At 41.8% G+C, this 19,019-nt stretch overlaps 1 protein-coding gene across 2 annotated transcripts; it reads right to left on the bottom strand.

Annotated features, from left to right (window-relative positions):
* Positions 1–11: 11 nt before the first annotated feature.
* On the bottom strand, positions 12–15,810 carry p4htmb (prolyl 4-hydroxylase, transmembrane b). Of its 2 annotated transcripts, none has more exons than XM_031824696.1 (10): positions 15,351–15,810; positions 14,654–15,060; positions 12,261–12,342; positions 11,751–11,941; positions 7,212–7,308; positions 6,216–6,378; positions 4,697–4,882; positions 4,292–4,382; positions 3,648–3,771; positions 12–2,595 (listed from the first exon to the last, which is right to left on the bottom strand). In XM_031824696.1, the coding sequence occupies exons 1-10, from the start codon at positions 15,358–15,360 to the stop codon at positions 2,351–2,353; spliced, it is 1,596 nt and encodes a 531-aa protein (XP_031680556.1). In that variant the 5' UTR covers positions 15,361–15,810; the 3' UTR covers positions 12–2,350. The 2 variants fall into 2 exon arrangements, 1 of the variants encoding a protein (XP_031680556.1); XR_004209984.1 differs by having other exon boundaries at positions 2,487–2,595; positions 4,282–4,382.
* Positions 15,811–19,019: the final 3,209 nt, after the last annotated feature.

Below are 19,019 nucleotides of genomic sequence, written 5' to 3'. Positions count from 1 at the left end.
TAACTCTATAATTCAAAATCTAAAGTAACCTTTATTTGGAGCAGAGGAAAGTGATTCAGTGCATTTGGAAACAAACACCAAACAAGGTGAACAACACAACATGGAAAGTGAAACATTTGGAATAAATAAGTAATAAATAATACTTCAAATAAATAGAAATTCAATACCTGTAGTAGGATGAGAAGTAATGGATGCAAGTGACACAAGCATACATATATACAGTACCAGTCATATATTTAACATTTTTCAAAGTAGCCACCCTTTGCCTTGATGACAACTTTGCACACTCTTGGCATTCTCTCAACCAGCTTCACCTGAAATGCTTTTCCAACCATCTTAAAGGAGTTCCCACATATGCTGAGCACTTGTTGGCTGCTTATCCTTCACTCTGCGGTCCAACTCATCCCTAACCATCTCAATTGGGTTGAGGTCGGGTGATTGTGGAGGACAGATCATCTGGTGCAGCACTCCATCACTCTCCTTCTTGGTCAAAAAGCCTTTACACAGCCTGGATGTGTGTTGGTTCATTGCCCTGTTGAAAAACAAATGATAGTCCCACTAAGCACAAACCAGATGGGATGGCGTATCTCTGCAGAATACTGTGGTAGCCGTGCTGGTTAAGTGTGCCTTGAATTCTAAATAAATCACTGACAGTGTCACCAGCAAAGCACCCCCACACCATCACACCTCCTCCTCTATGCTTCAAGTGGGAAACACACACGCAGAGATCCGTTCACCTACTCAGCGTCTCACAAAGACACGGCGGTTGTAACCAAAAATTGCAAATTTGGACTAATCAGACCAAAGGACAGACTTCCACCAGTCTAAAGTCCATTGCTCGTGTTTCTTGGCCCAAGCAAGTCTCTTCTTCTCATTGGTGTCCTTTAGTAGGGGTTTATTTGCAGCAATTCAACCATGGGGGCCTGATTTAGTCTCCTCTGAACAGTTGATGTTGAGATGTGTCTGATACTTGAACTCTGTGAAGCGTTTATTTGGGCTGCAATTTCTGAGGCTGGTAACTCTAATGAACTTATCTACAGCAGAGGAAACTCTGGATCTTCCTTTCCTGTGGCGGTCCTCATGAGAGCCAGTTTCATCATAGTGTTGATGTTTTTTTGGACTGCACTTAAATAAACTTTCAAAGTTCCTGAAATGTTCTGTGTTGACTGACCTTCATGTCTTAAAATAATTATAGATGGATGTTTCTCTTTGCTTCTTTGAGCTGTTCTTGCTATAATATGGATTTGGTATTTTACCAAATAGGGCTACCTTCTGTATGCCACCCCTACCTTGTTGCAACAACTAATTCAAATGCATTCCAGGTGACTACCTCATGAAGCTGGTTGAGAGAATGCCAAGAGTGTGCAAAGCTGTCATCAAGGCAAAGGGTGGCTACTTTAAAAAATGTAAAATATAAAACACATTTTGATTTGTTAAACACTTTTTTGGTTACTACATGATTCTATTTGTGTTATTTCATAGTTTTGACGTCTTCACTATTATTCTACAATGTAGAAAATAGTCAAAATAAAGAAAAAACCTTGAATGAGTAGGTGTGTCCAAACTTTTGACTGGTATTGTATATACATAAAGAATGTCGAATAAATAAACAAACTAACAAATAAAATAATGAAGTAAAATAACAGTTAACATGCTTCATCACATGGATGGGGGGAGGGGGGTCTTTGGGTGATGACAGACATCGTCAAGCTAAAAGAAAACGAGGATTACAGCTGACAGTCTATAAAGTCTATGGCTATCATGACACACTAATAACATGTATAAAGTCTAACCTAACAGCTCATACGAAGGTACGTACATGCAAGTAGTAGCATAGTCGACCCCCGTCCCCCCCTCCGCAATGTGTGTATCAGAGCGGCAGTCTCACTCACAAAAAAATATAACACTAATGTTTTGTGACACACAGAAGGTAAAATTGTGCATAAGTATATAACGTAAACAAAGTTTGGAAGTATGCATAAATTCAGCTGAGAAAACACAACTAATAGTGAACAAACAAGGACATCTGAACAACAACATTAGACCCCTTCTCAGTTGCATAAATCCAAAGTTACCACAGTCCCTGAATATCAACTATCTCTCTATGTACTGGCCGCAGAGGTGTCGTCATGGGAGGTTTTGCACAGCACGGCAGAGTCAAGTTAGGTTGGGGAGGTGGGTAGAGAGGTATCTTTGTGGTAGCTTTAGGCTGAAGAAGAGGGGTGGGGGAGGTCTAGGCCCACTAACTACAAAGTCTGGACCACCCATAACTCTTCTGAGATTGGAACTAGTGTAATTAGTGGACCTAAGGGGAGGTCATTGTTTTTCGGTTTCGGCTACAGCATTACAGCTACAGTTCCTGATGGGAGTCAGCAGTTTGCAGTTGTTCAGGGCGGGGCTGAGACTGCTCCCCCTCCCCCGCGTCCTCGTCCTCCCCCTGTTTCTCTTCCCCCTGCTGTGACACCAGCTGCTGGTAGCGAGCCTGGCGCTGGTAGTCTGGGTCGATGTTGATCCAGTTATTGGCCACCCACTTAGTGCCGCGGGTGACCACACAGCCGCCGTGCAGAGAGTACTCATCCTGCTCCCCCACCCAGCCTGTGTGTAACAGAGAGCAGTGAGTACAGTATTCAACAGAAGCTCTGATAACAGTAGAACTGATAACTACAATGTGGACTAGCAGGCGGATTCTCTTTCAATGTATTTCTACAACAGTGGGCCTAACCTTCATCAAAACAACACGGACTACAGTTTTTAAATAAGGACCTGAACAGCAGTGAATGAATGAAATGGGGTCAATTGCTATGTGTGTACAATAAGTTGAGTAGGCTGTCTGAGGGGCAGTAATTAAGCTGTATTAGTGTGTTTATATACTGAACTAAAATATGAATGCAACAATTTCAATGATTTTACATTGACAAGGAACAGTCACAAGGAAATCAGTCAATTTAAATAAATTCATTAAGCCCTAATCTATGGATTTCACATGACTGGGCAGCGGCGCACCCAGAATTAGTTTCCCCCCACAAAATAGCTTTATTACAGACAGAAATACTCCTCAGTTTTATAAGCTATCCGGGTGCCTGGTGTCAGACAATCCCGCAGGTAAAGAAGCCAGATGTGGAGGTCCTGGCCTGGTTACACGTGGTCTGCCGGTTGGATGTACTGCCAAAATCTCTAAAACGATGTTGGAGGTGGCTTTTGGTAGATAAATTAACATTATATTATTTGTCAACAGCTCTGGTGGACATTCCTGCAGTCAGCATGCCAATTGCACGCTCCCTCAAAACTTGAGACATCTGTGGCATTGTGCTGTGTGATAAAACTGCAAATTTTAGAGGCCTTTTATTGTCCACAGCACAAGGTGCACCTGTGTAATGATCATGCTGTTGAATCAGCTTCCTGATATGCCACACCTGTCAGGTGTATGGATTATCTTGGCAAATGAGAAATGTCCACTAAAAGAGATGTAAACAAATTTGTGAACAAAATCTGAGAGAAATAAGCTTTTTGTGCGTATGGAACATTTCTGGGATCTTTTATTTCAGCTCATGAAACATAGGACCAACACTTTACATGTTGCGTTTATATTTTTGTTTAGTATAGAAGGGCCGTGCTATGTGTGAGGGAGTACTGTGTACAGTCTGTACCTTGTCCGTCAGAAAGGTAGTTGTACCAGAACACGGCTGTCCCTTTAGTAGGCTTTACCCTCAGGTTGCTCCTATCACAGTTCTTCCTCGTGTCCATTAGATCCACATTGTTCTGGATCAGAGACTGAAAACACAAACACAATCACTCATTAATACCGTTGAGAAAAACATATCGGTACACCGACAAACATGCAAATGTTTAATATAGATACATAATGATGGGGGGGGGATCGATACAATTACATATCGATTTTGTTAACGCTATATCGTATTGTTTTGACAATACTGCAATATTATTTTTGCGCTAGTTGGCTATACCTGCACTAAAACTCCAGGATTTTTCCTTCATAGCTTGTCCTCCATCTTCTTTTTTAAATAGGGAGGCAATTTATTTCCAGCACTTTTATTTCCATGACTGATCAAAACGTGTTCTCTCATCCCTCTGCAGCAGACATATGGTTAACAATACGTTTGGAACGTTGAATCGCAATAAAATAAAAGTATCGAATCGCAATCGAAATTGAATTGCAATACATATCACATCGGCACCTAAGTATCGTGATAATATCGTATTGTGAGGTTCCCGGCAATTCCCAGCCCTAATATAAACACACAAGAACACACACAGACAGACCATAACGCACCACTTCCTCATAGGTCCTGTTGTCTGCCACAGGGAACGCGGTCTCCCCGCCCCCCTCAACCGAGTTCAGGTAGAAGAGAACGGTGATGTACCTGGGTGTGCAACACACACATTTAATACAGACACATACTGGAACACACATCCGCACACAGACCAACCACACCATGGAAATGTAAGCCTGAGTCACAAACTACCTGATATATTGATATGTGCTAAGTTACACAAAGCCATCCACCACAGTCTATCACAAACACATCCACATAAAGTACACAGACGTTACACTACATTATCACTCAATCTAACCGTCTTAATCTGAAGGGTGTCTATCCAGACTCTCCCCTATACAGCATCGTCAAAACAAGGCCAAGGACGAGGCCCTGCCTGACTCAACACAACTCTCTCTCACCTGCAGGAGGTCTCGAAGGGTGTGGAGGTGTTGGCAGCGAGGCGCGTGTGCGTGCAGGCGGTCTCAGGGTAGACAGGGCCGCTGTCGTGGTGGGCGTGGTAGTGGCCTCCCTGCTCATAACGTACCACCTGGAGGGGCTCACTCAGGTCCACCAACGCAGAGGGCATCCGGGTCAGACGGGCCACCCTATGGAGGACAAATGGAGGGGGAGAAAGAGGGACAAAAATCCTTAACATCAGATTCTGATAACCTTGGCCATGGTGTTTGACTCTGACCATTTATTAATGTGTTTGAACATTTTACAACCATCTAAAAACAAGTGACCCCAAAACATTCCATCACACAGCTCTACAATTTCAAGAGATTAAAAAAAGAGAAGAGTCCCCTCAGCCAGCTGGTTCTGAGGCTCAGTTCACCAACCCAAACCAACCCCATAGAGCCTCAAGACAGCGCTCAGAAAATCTGGCCCAACCAAATCATCACAAAACAAAAAGAAAAATATATCACCTATTGGAAAGACACCACAAAAAAAATCTAACTAAACTTCAATGCTATTTGGCTCTAAAGAGACAGTACATGGTGGCAGACTATCTGACCACTGTGACTGATAGAAAACGGAGGAAAAAATTGACTAGGTACAGACTCAGTGAGCACAGTCTGGCTATAGAGACCGGTCATCACAGACAAACCTGGCCGCCCAGAGATGACAGGCTGTGCTCACTCTGCTCCAGGGGAGAGGTAGAGACAGAGCTGCATTTCCTATTACACTGTGACAAATACTCAGACCTAAGAGAATATTTATTTCCCAAAATTATAATTCAATACAAATTATTTGAAACTATAAAAGATGAAGAAAAAATCAAATATTTATTGGGTGAAAAGCCAAAATGTGCAGTTTTGGCAGCCAAATATGTGTTCTCCTGCCACAACCTGAGGGACGGCCAGTGAAAAGTGCAAAGTAATGTCGATAATATTTCCCATCTTGTTTTGTTTTGTCTTTCATACCACTTCATGTCATATCAGTCATGTTGACACTGGTCTACTACCATTGCTTTAATGTATTGTTGTTCTCATTAATATTGTTGTTGTAGTTGTTGTTAATGGTAATCCCATGTCCACTACTACTATTATTATTGCTGTTGGTCGCACCATTTATTTATATATAAATATATATATATTTTTTTTTTCACCCCCCCCGATATGTATACTTTGACAATGTAAGTAACAATGAACTTGCCATGTCAATAAAGTCAATTGAATTGAATTGAGAGAGAGAAAGAGGTAGCCAGGAGAGAGAGAGAGAGTGAGAGGGGCCAGGAGAGAGAGAGATGGGCCAGGAGAGAGAGAGGGCCCAGGAGAAAGAGAGAGGGGCCAGGAGAGAGAGAGAGGGGCCAGGAGAGAGAGAGAGAGGGGCCAAGAGAGAGAGAGGGGCCAGGAGAGAGAGAGAGAGGGGCCAGGACAGAGAGAGAGGGACCAGTGAAGAGGCCAGGGCAACAGTTAACAATGATGTTCTGCTCACCTCTTCTTGAGGTCTCGGAGAACCTGGTGTGCCCCCTGTCCCTGGTACAGCCAGGTGTGTCTGCTGTTCCTGACCAGCTGGCTGCTCTTCACCCCGCGCTGCTGCAAGAAACGCTGGAACGCATCACTGCCCAGACGCCTGAACTCCTCCAGGCTCAGCAAGCCTAACACAGACACAAAGATGTCACCTACAGGCACAAAGTGGGTCACATACAGATGCAGATATCCAATATTTACCCTGCTAGGTAAAGTCCCCCCTTATCTCAGCTCGCTGGTCACCATAGCATCTCCCACCTGTAGCACACGCTCCAGCAGGTATATCTCTCTAGTCACCCCCAAAACCAATTCTTTCTTTGGCCGCCTCTCCTTCCAGTTCTCTGCTGCCAATGACTGGAACGAACTACAAAAATCTCTGAAACTGGAAACACTTATCTCCCTCACTAGCTTTAAGTACCAACTGTCAGAGCAGCTCACAGATTACTGCACCTGTACATAGACCACCTATAATTTAGCCCAAACAACTACCTCTTTCCCAACTGTATTTAATTTTAATTTATTTATTTATTTTGCTCCTTTGCACCCCATTATTTTTATTTCTACTTTGCACATTCTTCCATTGCAAAACTACCATTCCAGTATTTTACTTGCTATATTGTATTTACTTTGCCATCATGACCTTTTTTGCCTTTACCTCCCTTCTCACCTCATTTGCTCACATTGTATATAGACTTGTTTATACTGCATTATTGACTGTATGTTTGTTTTTACTCCATGTGTAACTCTGTGTCGTTTTATCTGTCGAACTGCTTTGCTTTATCTTGGCCAGGTCGCAATTGTAAATGAGAACTTGTTCTCAACTTGCCTACCTGGTTAAATAAAGGTAAAATAAAATAAAAATAAATAAAAATATGAGCAGCCTGAAAAGATTAGCTCTGTATGCATAGAGACAGAGGTGTCTACCTATCACAAAGAGGCCCGTGTCGAGAATGACCCTTACCGTTACCGTCAGGGTCAGCCTTCAGTCCAGCATAGATCTCTTTCAGATTCTCTGGTGTCAGCCAGATCCCATCCCTCACTCGTGAATGTGTCAATATCTGTAGGAGGCCCAGGAACATGAATAAATCACACATAAAGAAAATAATACAATACATGTTTATTGATCCATTATAAAAAAGGGACAAAATAAATGGATACATTTGCTGCTCCAGTACCACCACACTATGATTAATGATGTGTGTTCACTCCACTCAGTGGCCTTGTGGTTAGAGTGTCCGCCCTGAGATTGGAAGGTTCAGGTGTTCGTTCCCTGGCTGAGTCACAACAAAGACTGCTAAAAAAAAATGGGACCCGATGAGTCTCTGCTTAGCACTCAGCATTAACACGAGAACCGCTGGGCCTCGAGGGACCCCCCCTTCAAGCCATTCTGACTCTAACAGTATAATTAATAAATGTCATAAACGCTATCGCAAAAACACAATAGCATTTTCATTAGTTTATGTTACTGTAAGCTATTACTTTTAATGTAAAAACCAAAACATTTGAGTGTTAAATTTTATTTGTGGAGAGCCTTTCTTACAACAATGAAAGAGAAAGCATGTGTGTTGGAACACAGTAACAGCTTCTTTCCATAAAGACAAAATAAAAATACCTCAACCACCGAGAGGCGCGGTCAAATGATGAAAACACCAGTAGCTTAAACATCATTATAAGTGCGCGTGATAAATAGTGAAAATCAGCACAACAGCAAAAATGGCATTATAATGAATAGAAGTGTGGATATGACAGCAGTAAAAGAAAAATAATAAATGATTGTCAGCTCTTGCTCACATGGTGTGTGTCTTCACGCAATGGCATCACTTGGATTTAATGAACTGTTATCGCTTTTCCTAACAGTCAACACAAATCTTCGCCACTTTCACTTGCTCGACACACTTAGCACAAACACGTCGCTTGCAGGCAACACAGGTGTCTTGGATTCTGGTCTTAGTGCATCAGGCCACCTGGTACTGTCTCCTCCCCTGGAGTTGTGCAGACAATTGTTCATCAACAGCGATGTCGTCTCCTTGGTTTGTAACATGTAATGCGGTTCTGTACAAACTAGTTCTGAAACGTTGGCTACCATGGCACATGTCTGTTTACCAGGTGTCGCGTTCTTGTTTCTTTGTCTTGAAAAAAACGGAGGTAACGCTGAACCGATTCCGTGACATGGTTTCTCCAAAGAAAGTACTGGTCTTTTTGCCATGGTAAATTACGCATGCTCTCACTGTGTACTCCAAGTAGGCCAGTCTAGACTGATCCATCTGCTTGGATTTGGAGGACTGACACATGGCACACACCATTTTGAGATTATAATTGGAATTAGAGGTCGACCGATTAATCGGAATGGCCAATTAATTAGGGTCGATTTCAAGTTTTCATAACAATCGGTAATCAGCCTTTTTTGGAAGCCGAATATGGCCGATTACATTGCAATCCACGAGGAAACTGCGTGGCAGGCTGACCACCTGTTACGCGAGTGCAGCGTCAAAAGGGCCTTGTGGCTGCAATGAGCCAAGGTAAGTTGCAAGCTAGCATTAAACTTATCTTATAAAAAACAATCAATCTTCACATAATCACTAGTTAACTACACATGGCTGATGATATTACTAGGTTAACTTGCTTGTCCTGCTTTGCATATAATCAATGCGGTGCCTGTTAATTTATCATCGACTCACAGCCTACCCAAACGGGTGATGATTTAACAAAAGCGCATTCGTGACACAAATGTACCTAACCATAAATATCAAAGCCTTTCTTAAAATCAATACACAGAAGTATATATTTTTTAAACCTGCATATTTAGTTAAAATAAATGCATGTTAGCAGGCAATATTAACTAGGGATATTGTGTCACTTCTCTTGCGTTCATTGCACGCAGAGTCAGGGTATATGCAACAGTTTGGGCCACCTGGCTCGTTGCGAACTGTGTTTCTTCCTAACAAAGACCATAATTCATTTGTCAGAATTTTGCATAATTATGACATAACATTGAAGGTTGTGCAATGTAACAGCAATATTTAGACTTAGGGTTGCCACCCGTTCATCAAAATACGGAATGGTTCCGTATTTCACTGAAAGAATAAACGTTTTGTTCTCGAAATTATAGTTTACGGATTTTACCATATTAATGACCAAAGGCTTGTATTTCTGCGTGTTTATTATAATTAAGTCTATGACTTGATATTTGATAAAGCAGTCTGACTGAGCGGTGGAAGGCAGCAGCAGGCTCGTAAGCATTTATTCAAACAGCACTTTACTGTGTTCGCGAGCAGCTCTTAGCAATGCTTGAAGCACAGCGCTGTTTATGACTTCAAGTGTATCAACTCCTGAGATTAGGCTGGCAATACTAAAGTGCCTATAAGAACATCCAATAGTCAAAGGTATATGAAATACAAATGGTATAGAGAAATAGTTGACGTGTCATAATTCCTATAATAACTACAACCTAAAACTTCTTAACTGTGAATATTGAACAACTAGGAATATTGAACCACCAGCTTCTATATGTTCTCATGTTCTGAGCAAGGAACTTAAAAAAAAAAAAAATTCAAACAGTTTTTGAATTATTTAAACCAAATTGAACATGTTTCATTATTGATTTGAGACTAAATAGATTTTATTTATGTATTATATTAAGTTAATATAGGGTTCATTGTTCATTCAGTATTGTTGTAATTGTCATTATTACAAATATATATATATATATAAAAAACGGCCGATTAATCGGTTTGGTCCTCCAATAATCGGTACCGCCGTTGAAAGATCATAATCGGTCAACCTCTAATTGGAATATACCAATATAATAGAATGGCCTGCCCTGTTCTTCATTCACAATTGGTGATGACATAATTATGCATTGTTCTCTTCCCCTAACTCATCAACTCCCCCATCATACTTTTCTTCATTTATTTAATCTGTTGTTTGTGTGAAATTCATTTCAGTTCCGAGGCGATTATCAACTGGGCACGGCACCTTCCACTGTCGGGAGATGGAGCGAGGCAGGATATACTGTCAGGAGGAGGCAACACGGGAAAATTATTTTTTAAATGACACGCCCTACTATAGTTGTTATAACTCCAGTTCCGTTTGTGATTTTAAGATTTTAACAACGGCAGTGTGTTATATACTTATTTAGGAAAAGTCAAGGACGAAGGGGGGAATGACTTTAAAAATGAGGGAATAATATACATTGGGGCAAAAAAGTATTTAGTCAGCCACCAATTGTGCAAGTTCTCCCACTTAAAAAGATGAGAGAGGCCTGTAATTTTCATTTATAGGCACACTTCAACTATGACAAGACAAAATGAGAATAAAAAAAATCCAGAAAATCACATTGTAGGATTGTTTATGAATTTATTTGCAAATTATGGTGAAAAATAAGTATTTGGTCAATAACAAAAGTTTCTCAATACTTTGTTATATACCCTTTGTTGGCAATGACAGAGGTCAAACGTTTTCTGTAAGTCTTCACAAGGTTTTCACACACTGTTGCTGGTATTTTGGCCCATTCCTCCATGCAGATCTCCTCTAGAGCAGTGATGTTTTGGGGCTGTTGCTGGGTAACACAGACTTTCAACTCCCTCCAAAGATTTTCTATGGGGTTGAGATCTGGAGACTGGCTAGGCCACTCCAGGACCTTGAAATGCTTCTTACGAAGCCACTCCTTCGTTGCCCGGGCGGTGTGTTTGGGATCATTGTCATGCTGAAAGGGGTGAGATCTTGCGTGGAGCCCCAGATCGAGGGAGATTATCAGTGGTCTTGTATGTCTTCCATTTCCTAATAATTGCTCCCACAGTTGATTTCTTCAAACCAAGCTGCTTACATATTGCAGATTCAGTCTTCCCAGCCTGGTGCAGGTCTACAATTTTGTTTCTGGTGTCCTTTGACAGCTCTTTGGTCTTGGCCATAGTGGAGTTTGGAATGTGACTGTTTGAGGTTGTGGACAGGTGTCTTTTATACTGATAACAAGTTCAAACAGGTGCCATTAATACAGGTAACGAGTGGAGGACAGAGGAGCCTCTTAAAGAAGAAGTTACAGGTCTGTGAGAGCCAGAAATCTTGCTTGTTTGTAGGTGACCAAATACTTATTTTCCACCATAATTTGCAAATAAATTCATAAAAAATCCTACAATGTGATTTTCTGGATTTCTTTCCCTCATTTTGTCTGTCATTGTTGAAGTGTACCTATGATGAAAATTACAGGCCTCTCTCATCTTGGGCGAACTTGCACAATTGGTGGCTGACTAAATAATTTTTTGCCCCACTGTATATTTTTATTCATGAGCAGTCAAGATGACTGCTTTAATGGTTCTAGTGTTAAGGAGATAGATTGGGCTTATGATAGACTAGCGTCCTGTCTAGGGGGTGTACTACATCAAACAACCTCACGCTACAGAAACAGGATATAGGCTCCTGCTCCTATGAGCCGTTCCGGCTCGCACTTGTGCAAGACTACTACTGCTCACAGACACACATCCTCGCTTGCCCACCCACACACCTCCTGGAGTTGTAGCTGTCCGTCCTGGTTGAGGTCTAGCAGGTTGAAGATCTCCTCAGGGCTGAGGTTGAGCTGCTCCGTCAGCTCCTCCTGTCCCTCAGGCACCATCACCTGGCTCTCCATCAGGCCCTTCAGCTGGGCCAGCTGCACCACCACACGACACTCCTCTTCAGACAGGAACCCTGGGATCTCTGGAGAGAGAGACACACAGTAAACACCCGTTTGAACGCATGCACGCACCCAAACACATGTATGAGTGCACGCACACACTTACACAAACGCACGTATGAATGCACCCTCACGCACACACACACACACACACACACACACACACACACACACACACACACACACACACACACACACACACACACACACACACACACACACACACACACACACACACACACACACACACACAGAACCTTGGAAAGCAATGACAGCATCAGCCACTAACATGGTGCAGAGGGGTGCAATGCAGAGCAGAAGTTTAGTAGAGAGAGCTCTCACCAAACAGCAGGGGCTTCAGACTCAGGGTCCGCATCTCATGCACATTGCCTGGCACCAGTGACAACTTCTGGACATGGCCCACCTGTGAAAAAATAACACTGACTATAACTTCACACCATCAAGATGGCACGGAACACACCATTCACATAGAAGAAAAGCACAACAGACACTAGCCCACCGCTGAACCGTATAGACTACTACTGTCTGTAAGGTTAAGCTCTGGGCTAAACAGAGACAGAACTACACAGGCATCCTTATGCCTTGATAACATCGGTAGCGTCATTTCATAAAATATCACACACCATCATCTGGATATGTGTGGTGGAAAAGTTCAACAATCACCTTCTGCTACAATTTCTGTCAAGCTGTCTTCTTACACAGTTTGACGCATACGTTCAATAAATCCAATGTATACACCACAGAACCCACTGCAACTGCCTCTGCAATGCAATTCTGTTGAAGTCGGAAGTTTTCATACACTTTAGCCAAAAACACGAGTTTAAAATGTATTTCACAATTCCTGACATTTAATCCTAGTAAAAATTCCCTGTCTTAGGTCAGTTAGGATCACCACTTTATTTTAAGAATGTAAAATGTCAGAATAATAGTAGAGAGAATTAGTTATTTCAGCATTTCTTTCTTTCATCTCATTCCCAGTGGGTCAGAGGTTTACATACACTCAATTAATATTTGGTAGCATTGCCTTTGAATTGTTTAACTTGGGTGAAACGTTGTGGGTAGCCTTACACAAGCTTCCCACAATAAGTTGGGTGAATTTTGGCCCATTCCTCCGACAGAGCTGGTGTAACTCAGTCAGGTTTGTAGGCCTCCTTGTTCACACACGCCTTTTCAGTTCTGCCCACAGCTTTTCTTTGGGATTGAGGTCAGAGCTTTGTGATGGTCACTCCAATACCTTGACTTTGTTGTCCTTAAGCCATTTCGCCACAACTTTGGAAGTATGCTTGGGGGTCATTGTCCATTTGGAAGACCCATTTGCGACCAAGATAAAACTTGATAAGACTGATGTCTTGAGATGTTTCTTCCATATATCCACATCATTTTCTCCCTCATGATGCCATCTATTTTGTGAAGTGCACCAGTCCCTCCTGCAGCAAAGCACCCCAACAACATGATGCTGCCACCCCCGTGCTTCACGGTTGGGATGGTGTTCTTCGGCTTACAAGCTTCCCCCTTTTTCCTCCAAACATAACAATGGTCATTAAGGCCAAACAGTTCTATTTTTGTTTCATCAGACTAGAGGCCAATTTCTCCAAAAAGTACAATCTTTGTCCCAATGTGCAGTTGCAAACTGTAGTCTGGCTTTTTTTATGGCGGTTTTGGAGCAGTGGCTTCTTCCTTGCTGAGCGGCCTTTCAGGTTATTTATTTTTTAACCTTTTTTTTAACCTTTATTTAACCTTTATTTAACCTTTATTTAACCAGGCAAGTCAGTTAAGAACACATTCTTATTTTCAATGACGGCCTGGGAACAGTGGGTTAACTGCCTGTTCAGGGGCAGAATGACAGATTTGTACCTTGTCAGCTCGGGGGCTTGAACTCACAACCTTCCGGTTACTAGCCCAATGCTCTAACCACTAGGCTACGCTGCCGCCCCACACGTCAATATAGGACTCGTTTTACTGTGGATATAGATACTTTTGTACCCGTTTCCTCCAGCATCTTCACAAGGACCTTTGCTGTTGTTCTGGGACTGAGTTGCACTTTTCGCACCAAAGTACGTTCATCTTTAGGAGACAGAACGTGTCTCCTTCCTGAGCGGTATGATGGTTGCGTGGTCCCATGGCATTTATACTTGCATACTATTGTTTGTAAAGATGAACGTGGTACCTTCGGGTGTTTGGAAATTACTCCCAAGGATGAACCAGACTTGTGGAGTTTTTTTTTCTCAGGCCTTGGCTGATTTCTTTTGATTTTCCCATGATGTCAAGCAAAAAGGCACAGAGTTTGAAGGTAGGCCTTGAAATACATCCACAGGTACACCTCCAATTGACTCAAATGATGTCAATTAGCCTATCAGAAGCTTCTAAAGCCATGACATTATTTTCTGGAATTTTCCAAGCTGTTTAAAGGCACAGTCAACTTACTGTATGTAAACTTCTGACCCACCGGAATTGTGACACAGTGAATTATAAGTGAAATAATCTGTCTGTAAACAATTTTAGGAAAAATTACTTGTGTCATGCACAAAGTAGGTGTCCTAACCAACTTGCCAAAACTATAGTTTGTTAACAAGAAATTAGTGGAGTGGTTAAAAAACGAGTTTTAATGACTCCAATCTAAGTTTATGTAAACTTCCGACTTCAACTGTACTTGAACATACTTCTGGTGTACCAAAATGCAAAACCTTGTTGGTGTGATCAAGGCGTTAACTCACCCGTATGCCCTCTAGGCGTGGAAGGTACATATGCTGCTGAAAGCCAGAATCTGACTGTTGCTGATTGAACTCGGGGGGCTTGTGATGATTGCTTCCACCGCTTGCCTTCGGGGTGGCCAGTACCTCTCCAGGGCTGTTGTTGTAGTGCACGTAGAGGAGTAGCGCAATGACATTGATGATGTATACATGGAAAAATACCATTACCACCATGAAGTAAGAGCGGGAGCACACGTTGCTCCTCTGCAACGGGACCCGCTCTCGTGGCATAGGGGGTAGGGTTGGTAATGGAACGGCTTCATCATGTTCATCACTGTCGTTGCAGTCCTGTGGTTCAATCATATTTGACCTGATATGATGATGGACCATAAGCTTATCACTGGTTTGTTGTTCTGAGTACCTTTTGGACCCTGGTACCGAGAAAGACGTCAATTGACGTGTTAAATAATGCAGTCGGTTCTTTCTGGTAGGCTACGTTAAGTCATACAAGTTACCGCATGAGTGCACAATCCATACTGCCCAGACTCAATCATCATTGCATAGTCATACAACCCACATTCTCCGCTACAGTACCTGTCAACTAGCAAGTTAATGTTATTATTTTCTGTAAAAATGAATCAATAAGCGACGAAACGTGAGGCTTGGCAATACTTTGGTTGAATTCACAGTAACGTTAGCTAGCTACACACATCACACTTACAGGACTGCATCCAACGTCTCTGGTTCACGTTGCGGTTTCAGCAGTCCGTGCTGCGCACCTCCAAAAATAGAGGGAAAAGAGCCATATCAAAAGGTGTGCGATTTATACATTCGAAGGTTTTTGGTGCAGTGATCATCTATTTACATTGAAAAACAAAAAAATATGCGTCCGACCTCTCATTTCTGCCACAAATATCTTCGTGGCGTTTGTTTTGAGACGGACAACACGCCATTCCCCTGACAACTACTGTACACTACTATTTTGCTAGCAGCACTAACGATAATGTCACCTCTATGGTAATGCAAAACCTTAAAAATAAAAGCCCGCATTTCCGAACATTGCAAGGTGGTTAAACTCATTCAAAATATACAGTATGTAACGGATAATTCATGAATGGAAAATAATGAACGATGTGTTCCACAACGCGCTAGCGGAGTGGTACTGACCTTCCGCGGAGTTGCATTATTTTCCAGAGAATGCATCGAGCCCTGAGTCGAATATGCCTTTATTACCATGGCTATAATTTAACACATTTGACACTATACACGTGTTCATTCAAATGTGTTCATATTTAAAATAATTTATACAAATACACATACATATACAGTACCAGTGAAAGGTTTGGACACATCTCATCATTCAAGGGTTTTTCTTTATGTTTTACTATTTTCTACATTGTAGAATAATAGTGAAGAAATCACAACTATGAAATAACACATATGGAATCATGTAGTAACCAAAAACGTGTTAAACAAATCAAAATATATATTTTATTTTAGATTCTTAAACGTATCCACCCTTTGCATTGATGACAGCTTTGCACACTCTTGTCATTCTCTCAACCAGCTTCACCTGGAATGCTTTTCCAACAGTTGGCTGCTTTTCCTTCATTCTGCGATCCAACTCTTCCCTAACCATCTCAATTGGGTTGAAGTCAGGTGATTGTGGAGGCCAGGTCATCTGATGCAGCACTCCATCACTCTCCTTTTTGGTCAAGTAGCCCTTTACACAGCCTGGAGGTGTGTTGGTTCATTGTCCTGTTGAAAAATAAATGATAGTCCCACTAAGCACAAACCAGATGGGATGGTGTACTCTATCACTGCAGATTGCTGTGGTAGCCATGCTGGTTAAGTCTGCCTTGAATTCTAAATAATTCACTGACAGTGTCAACAGCAAAGCATCCCCTCATCATCACACCTCCTCCTCTACGCTTCATGGTTGGATCCACACACGCAGAGAGTAATAATGTACTGTTGTTTCTCTTTGCTTATTTGAGATGTTCTTGCCATAATATGGACATGGTCTTTTACAAAATAGGGCTATCTTCTGTATACCACCCCTACCTTGTCACAACACAACTGATTGGCTCAAATGCAATAAGATGGAAAGAAATGACACAAATGTACTTTTAACAAGACACACCTGTTAATTGAAATACAGTCCAGGTGAATACCTCATAAAGCTGGTTGGGAGAATGCCAAGAGTGTGCAAAGCTGTCGTCAAGTCAAAGGCTGGCTACTTTGAAGAATCTCAAATCTGGCTTTTTCAGTTCTGCCAACACATTTTCTATAGCATTGAGGTTAGGGCTTTGTGATGGCGACTCCAATAGCTTGACTTTGTTGTCCTTAAGCCTTTTCGCCACAACTTTGGAAGTATGCTTGGGGTCATTATCCATTTGAAAGACCCATTTGCGACCAAGCTTTAACTTCCTGACTGATGTCTTGAGATGTTGCTTCCCCGTGCTTCACGGTTGGGATGGTGTTCCTCGGCTTGCAAGCCTCCCCCTTTTTCCTCCAAACATAACAATGGTCATTATGGCTCAACAGCTCTGTTTTTGTTTCATCAGACCAGAGGACATTTCTCCAAAAAGTACGATCTTTGTCCCCATTTACAGTTGCAAACCGTAGTCTTGCTTTTTTATTGCGGTTTTGGAGCAGTGGCTTCTTCCTTGCTGAGCGGCCTTTCAGGTTATGTCGATATAGGACTCGTTTTACTGTGGATATAGATACTTTTGTACCTGTTTCCTCCAGCATCTTCACAAGGTCCTTTGTTGTTGTTCTGGGACTGAGTTGCACTTTTCGCACCAAAGTACGCTCATCTCTAAGAGACAAAACACGTCTTCTTCCTGAGGAGTATGACGGCTGCGTGGTCCCATGGTGTTTATACTTTTGCACGATTGTTTGTACAGATGAACGTGGTACCTTCAGGCGTTTGGAATTTACTCCCAAGGATGAACCAGACTTGTGGAGGTCTACCATTTTTTTTCTGAGGTCTTGGCTAATTTCTTTTGATTTTCCCGTGATGTCAAGCAAAGAGGCGCTGAATTTGAAGGTAGGCCTTGAAATACATCCACAGGTACAGTATACCTACAATTGACTCAAATGATGTCAATTAGCCTATCAGAAGCTTCTAAAGCCATGACATAATTTTCTGGAATGTTCCAAGCTGTTTAAAGGCACTATCAACTTAGTGTATGTAAACATCTGACCCACTGGAATTGTGATACAGTGAATTATAAGTGAAATACTCTTTGTGTAAACAATTGTTGGAACAATTATTTGTGTCATGCACAAAGTAGATGTCCTAACCGACATGCCAAAACTATAGTTTGTTAACAATACATTTGTGGAGTGGTTGAAAAGCATGTTTTAATACCCCAACCTACATGTATTTAAACTTTCGACTTCAACTGTATATAGCTGACAATAACAATGCTTAGTCATGGTTGGTTCAACCCATCCCATGCAGACCAAGGAGCATAATAAGCCACTCTGGGTTCATCCTGTTGTTATCTGCACGGGGTTGTTATCTTAACTTAGTTTCCCAGTTGCAAGGATGATTTTGAGACAATGAGGGATTTTTCTACTCCTAAGCTATCTCTAGTAAAACGTATTCTTGTCTATGTAATGCAGTCTTTAATTAATTTGTCAGCTCAAGCCATCTCTAGTGACAATATGCCCAGATTAGCTGCAGGGAACTTCAGTGGAGACCATATAAACACAGACACTAGTAGGACAGAAATGTCTTACTATCAGTTAAATATTTATTGTTAACCATTAATATCAAATTGATCAGGTAAATACGTATTTTTTCCTCTTACACCTTCTAGAAGGTTCTCCCATCTCCACAGAAGAAGTCTGGAGCTCTGTCAGTGATCATCGGGTTCTTGGTCACCTCCCTGACCAAGGCCCTTATCTTAGTTTGGCCAGGCGGCCAGCTCTAGGAAGAGTCTTGGTGGTTCCAAACTTCTTCCATTTAAGAAAGATGGAGGCCACTGTGTTTTTGGGAACCTTCAGTGCTGTAGACATTTTTTGGTACCCTTCCCCAGACCTCGACACAATCCTGTCTCGGAGCTCTATGGATAATTCCTTCGACCTCATGGCTTGGTTTTTACTCTGACATGCACTGTCAACTGTGGGACCTTATATAGACAGGGTTGTGCCTTTCCAAATCATGTCCAATCAATTGAATTTACCACAGGTGGACTCCAATCAAGTTGTAGAAACATCTCAAGGATGATCAATGGAAAAAGGATGCACCTGAGCTCAATTTCGAGTCTCATAGCAAAGGTTCTGAATATTATGTAAATAAGGTATTTCTGTTTTCTATTTTTAATACATTTGAAAAAATGTCTAAAAAACATTTTTCACTTTGTCAAAATGTGGAAAA

The sequence above is a fragment of the Oncorhynchus kisutch genome, linkage group LG1, assembly GCF_002021735.2.
Source record: "Oncorhynchus kisutch isolate 150728-3 linkage group LG1, Okis_V2, whole genome shotgun sequence".
In the NCBI taxonomy this organism is placed as follows: Eukaryota; Metazoa; Chordata; class Actinopteri; order Salmoniformes; family Salmonidae; genus Oncorhynchus; species Oncorhynchus kisutch.
This window is presented reverse-complemented; position numbering and strand designations above follow the sequence as displayed.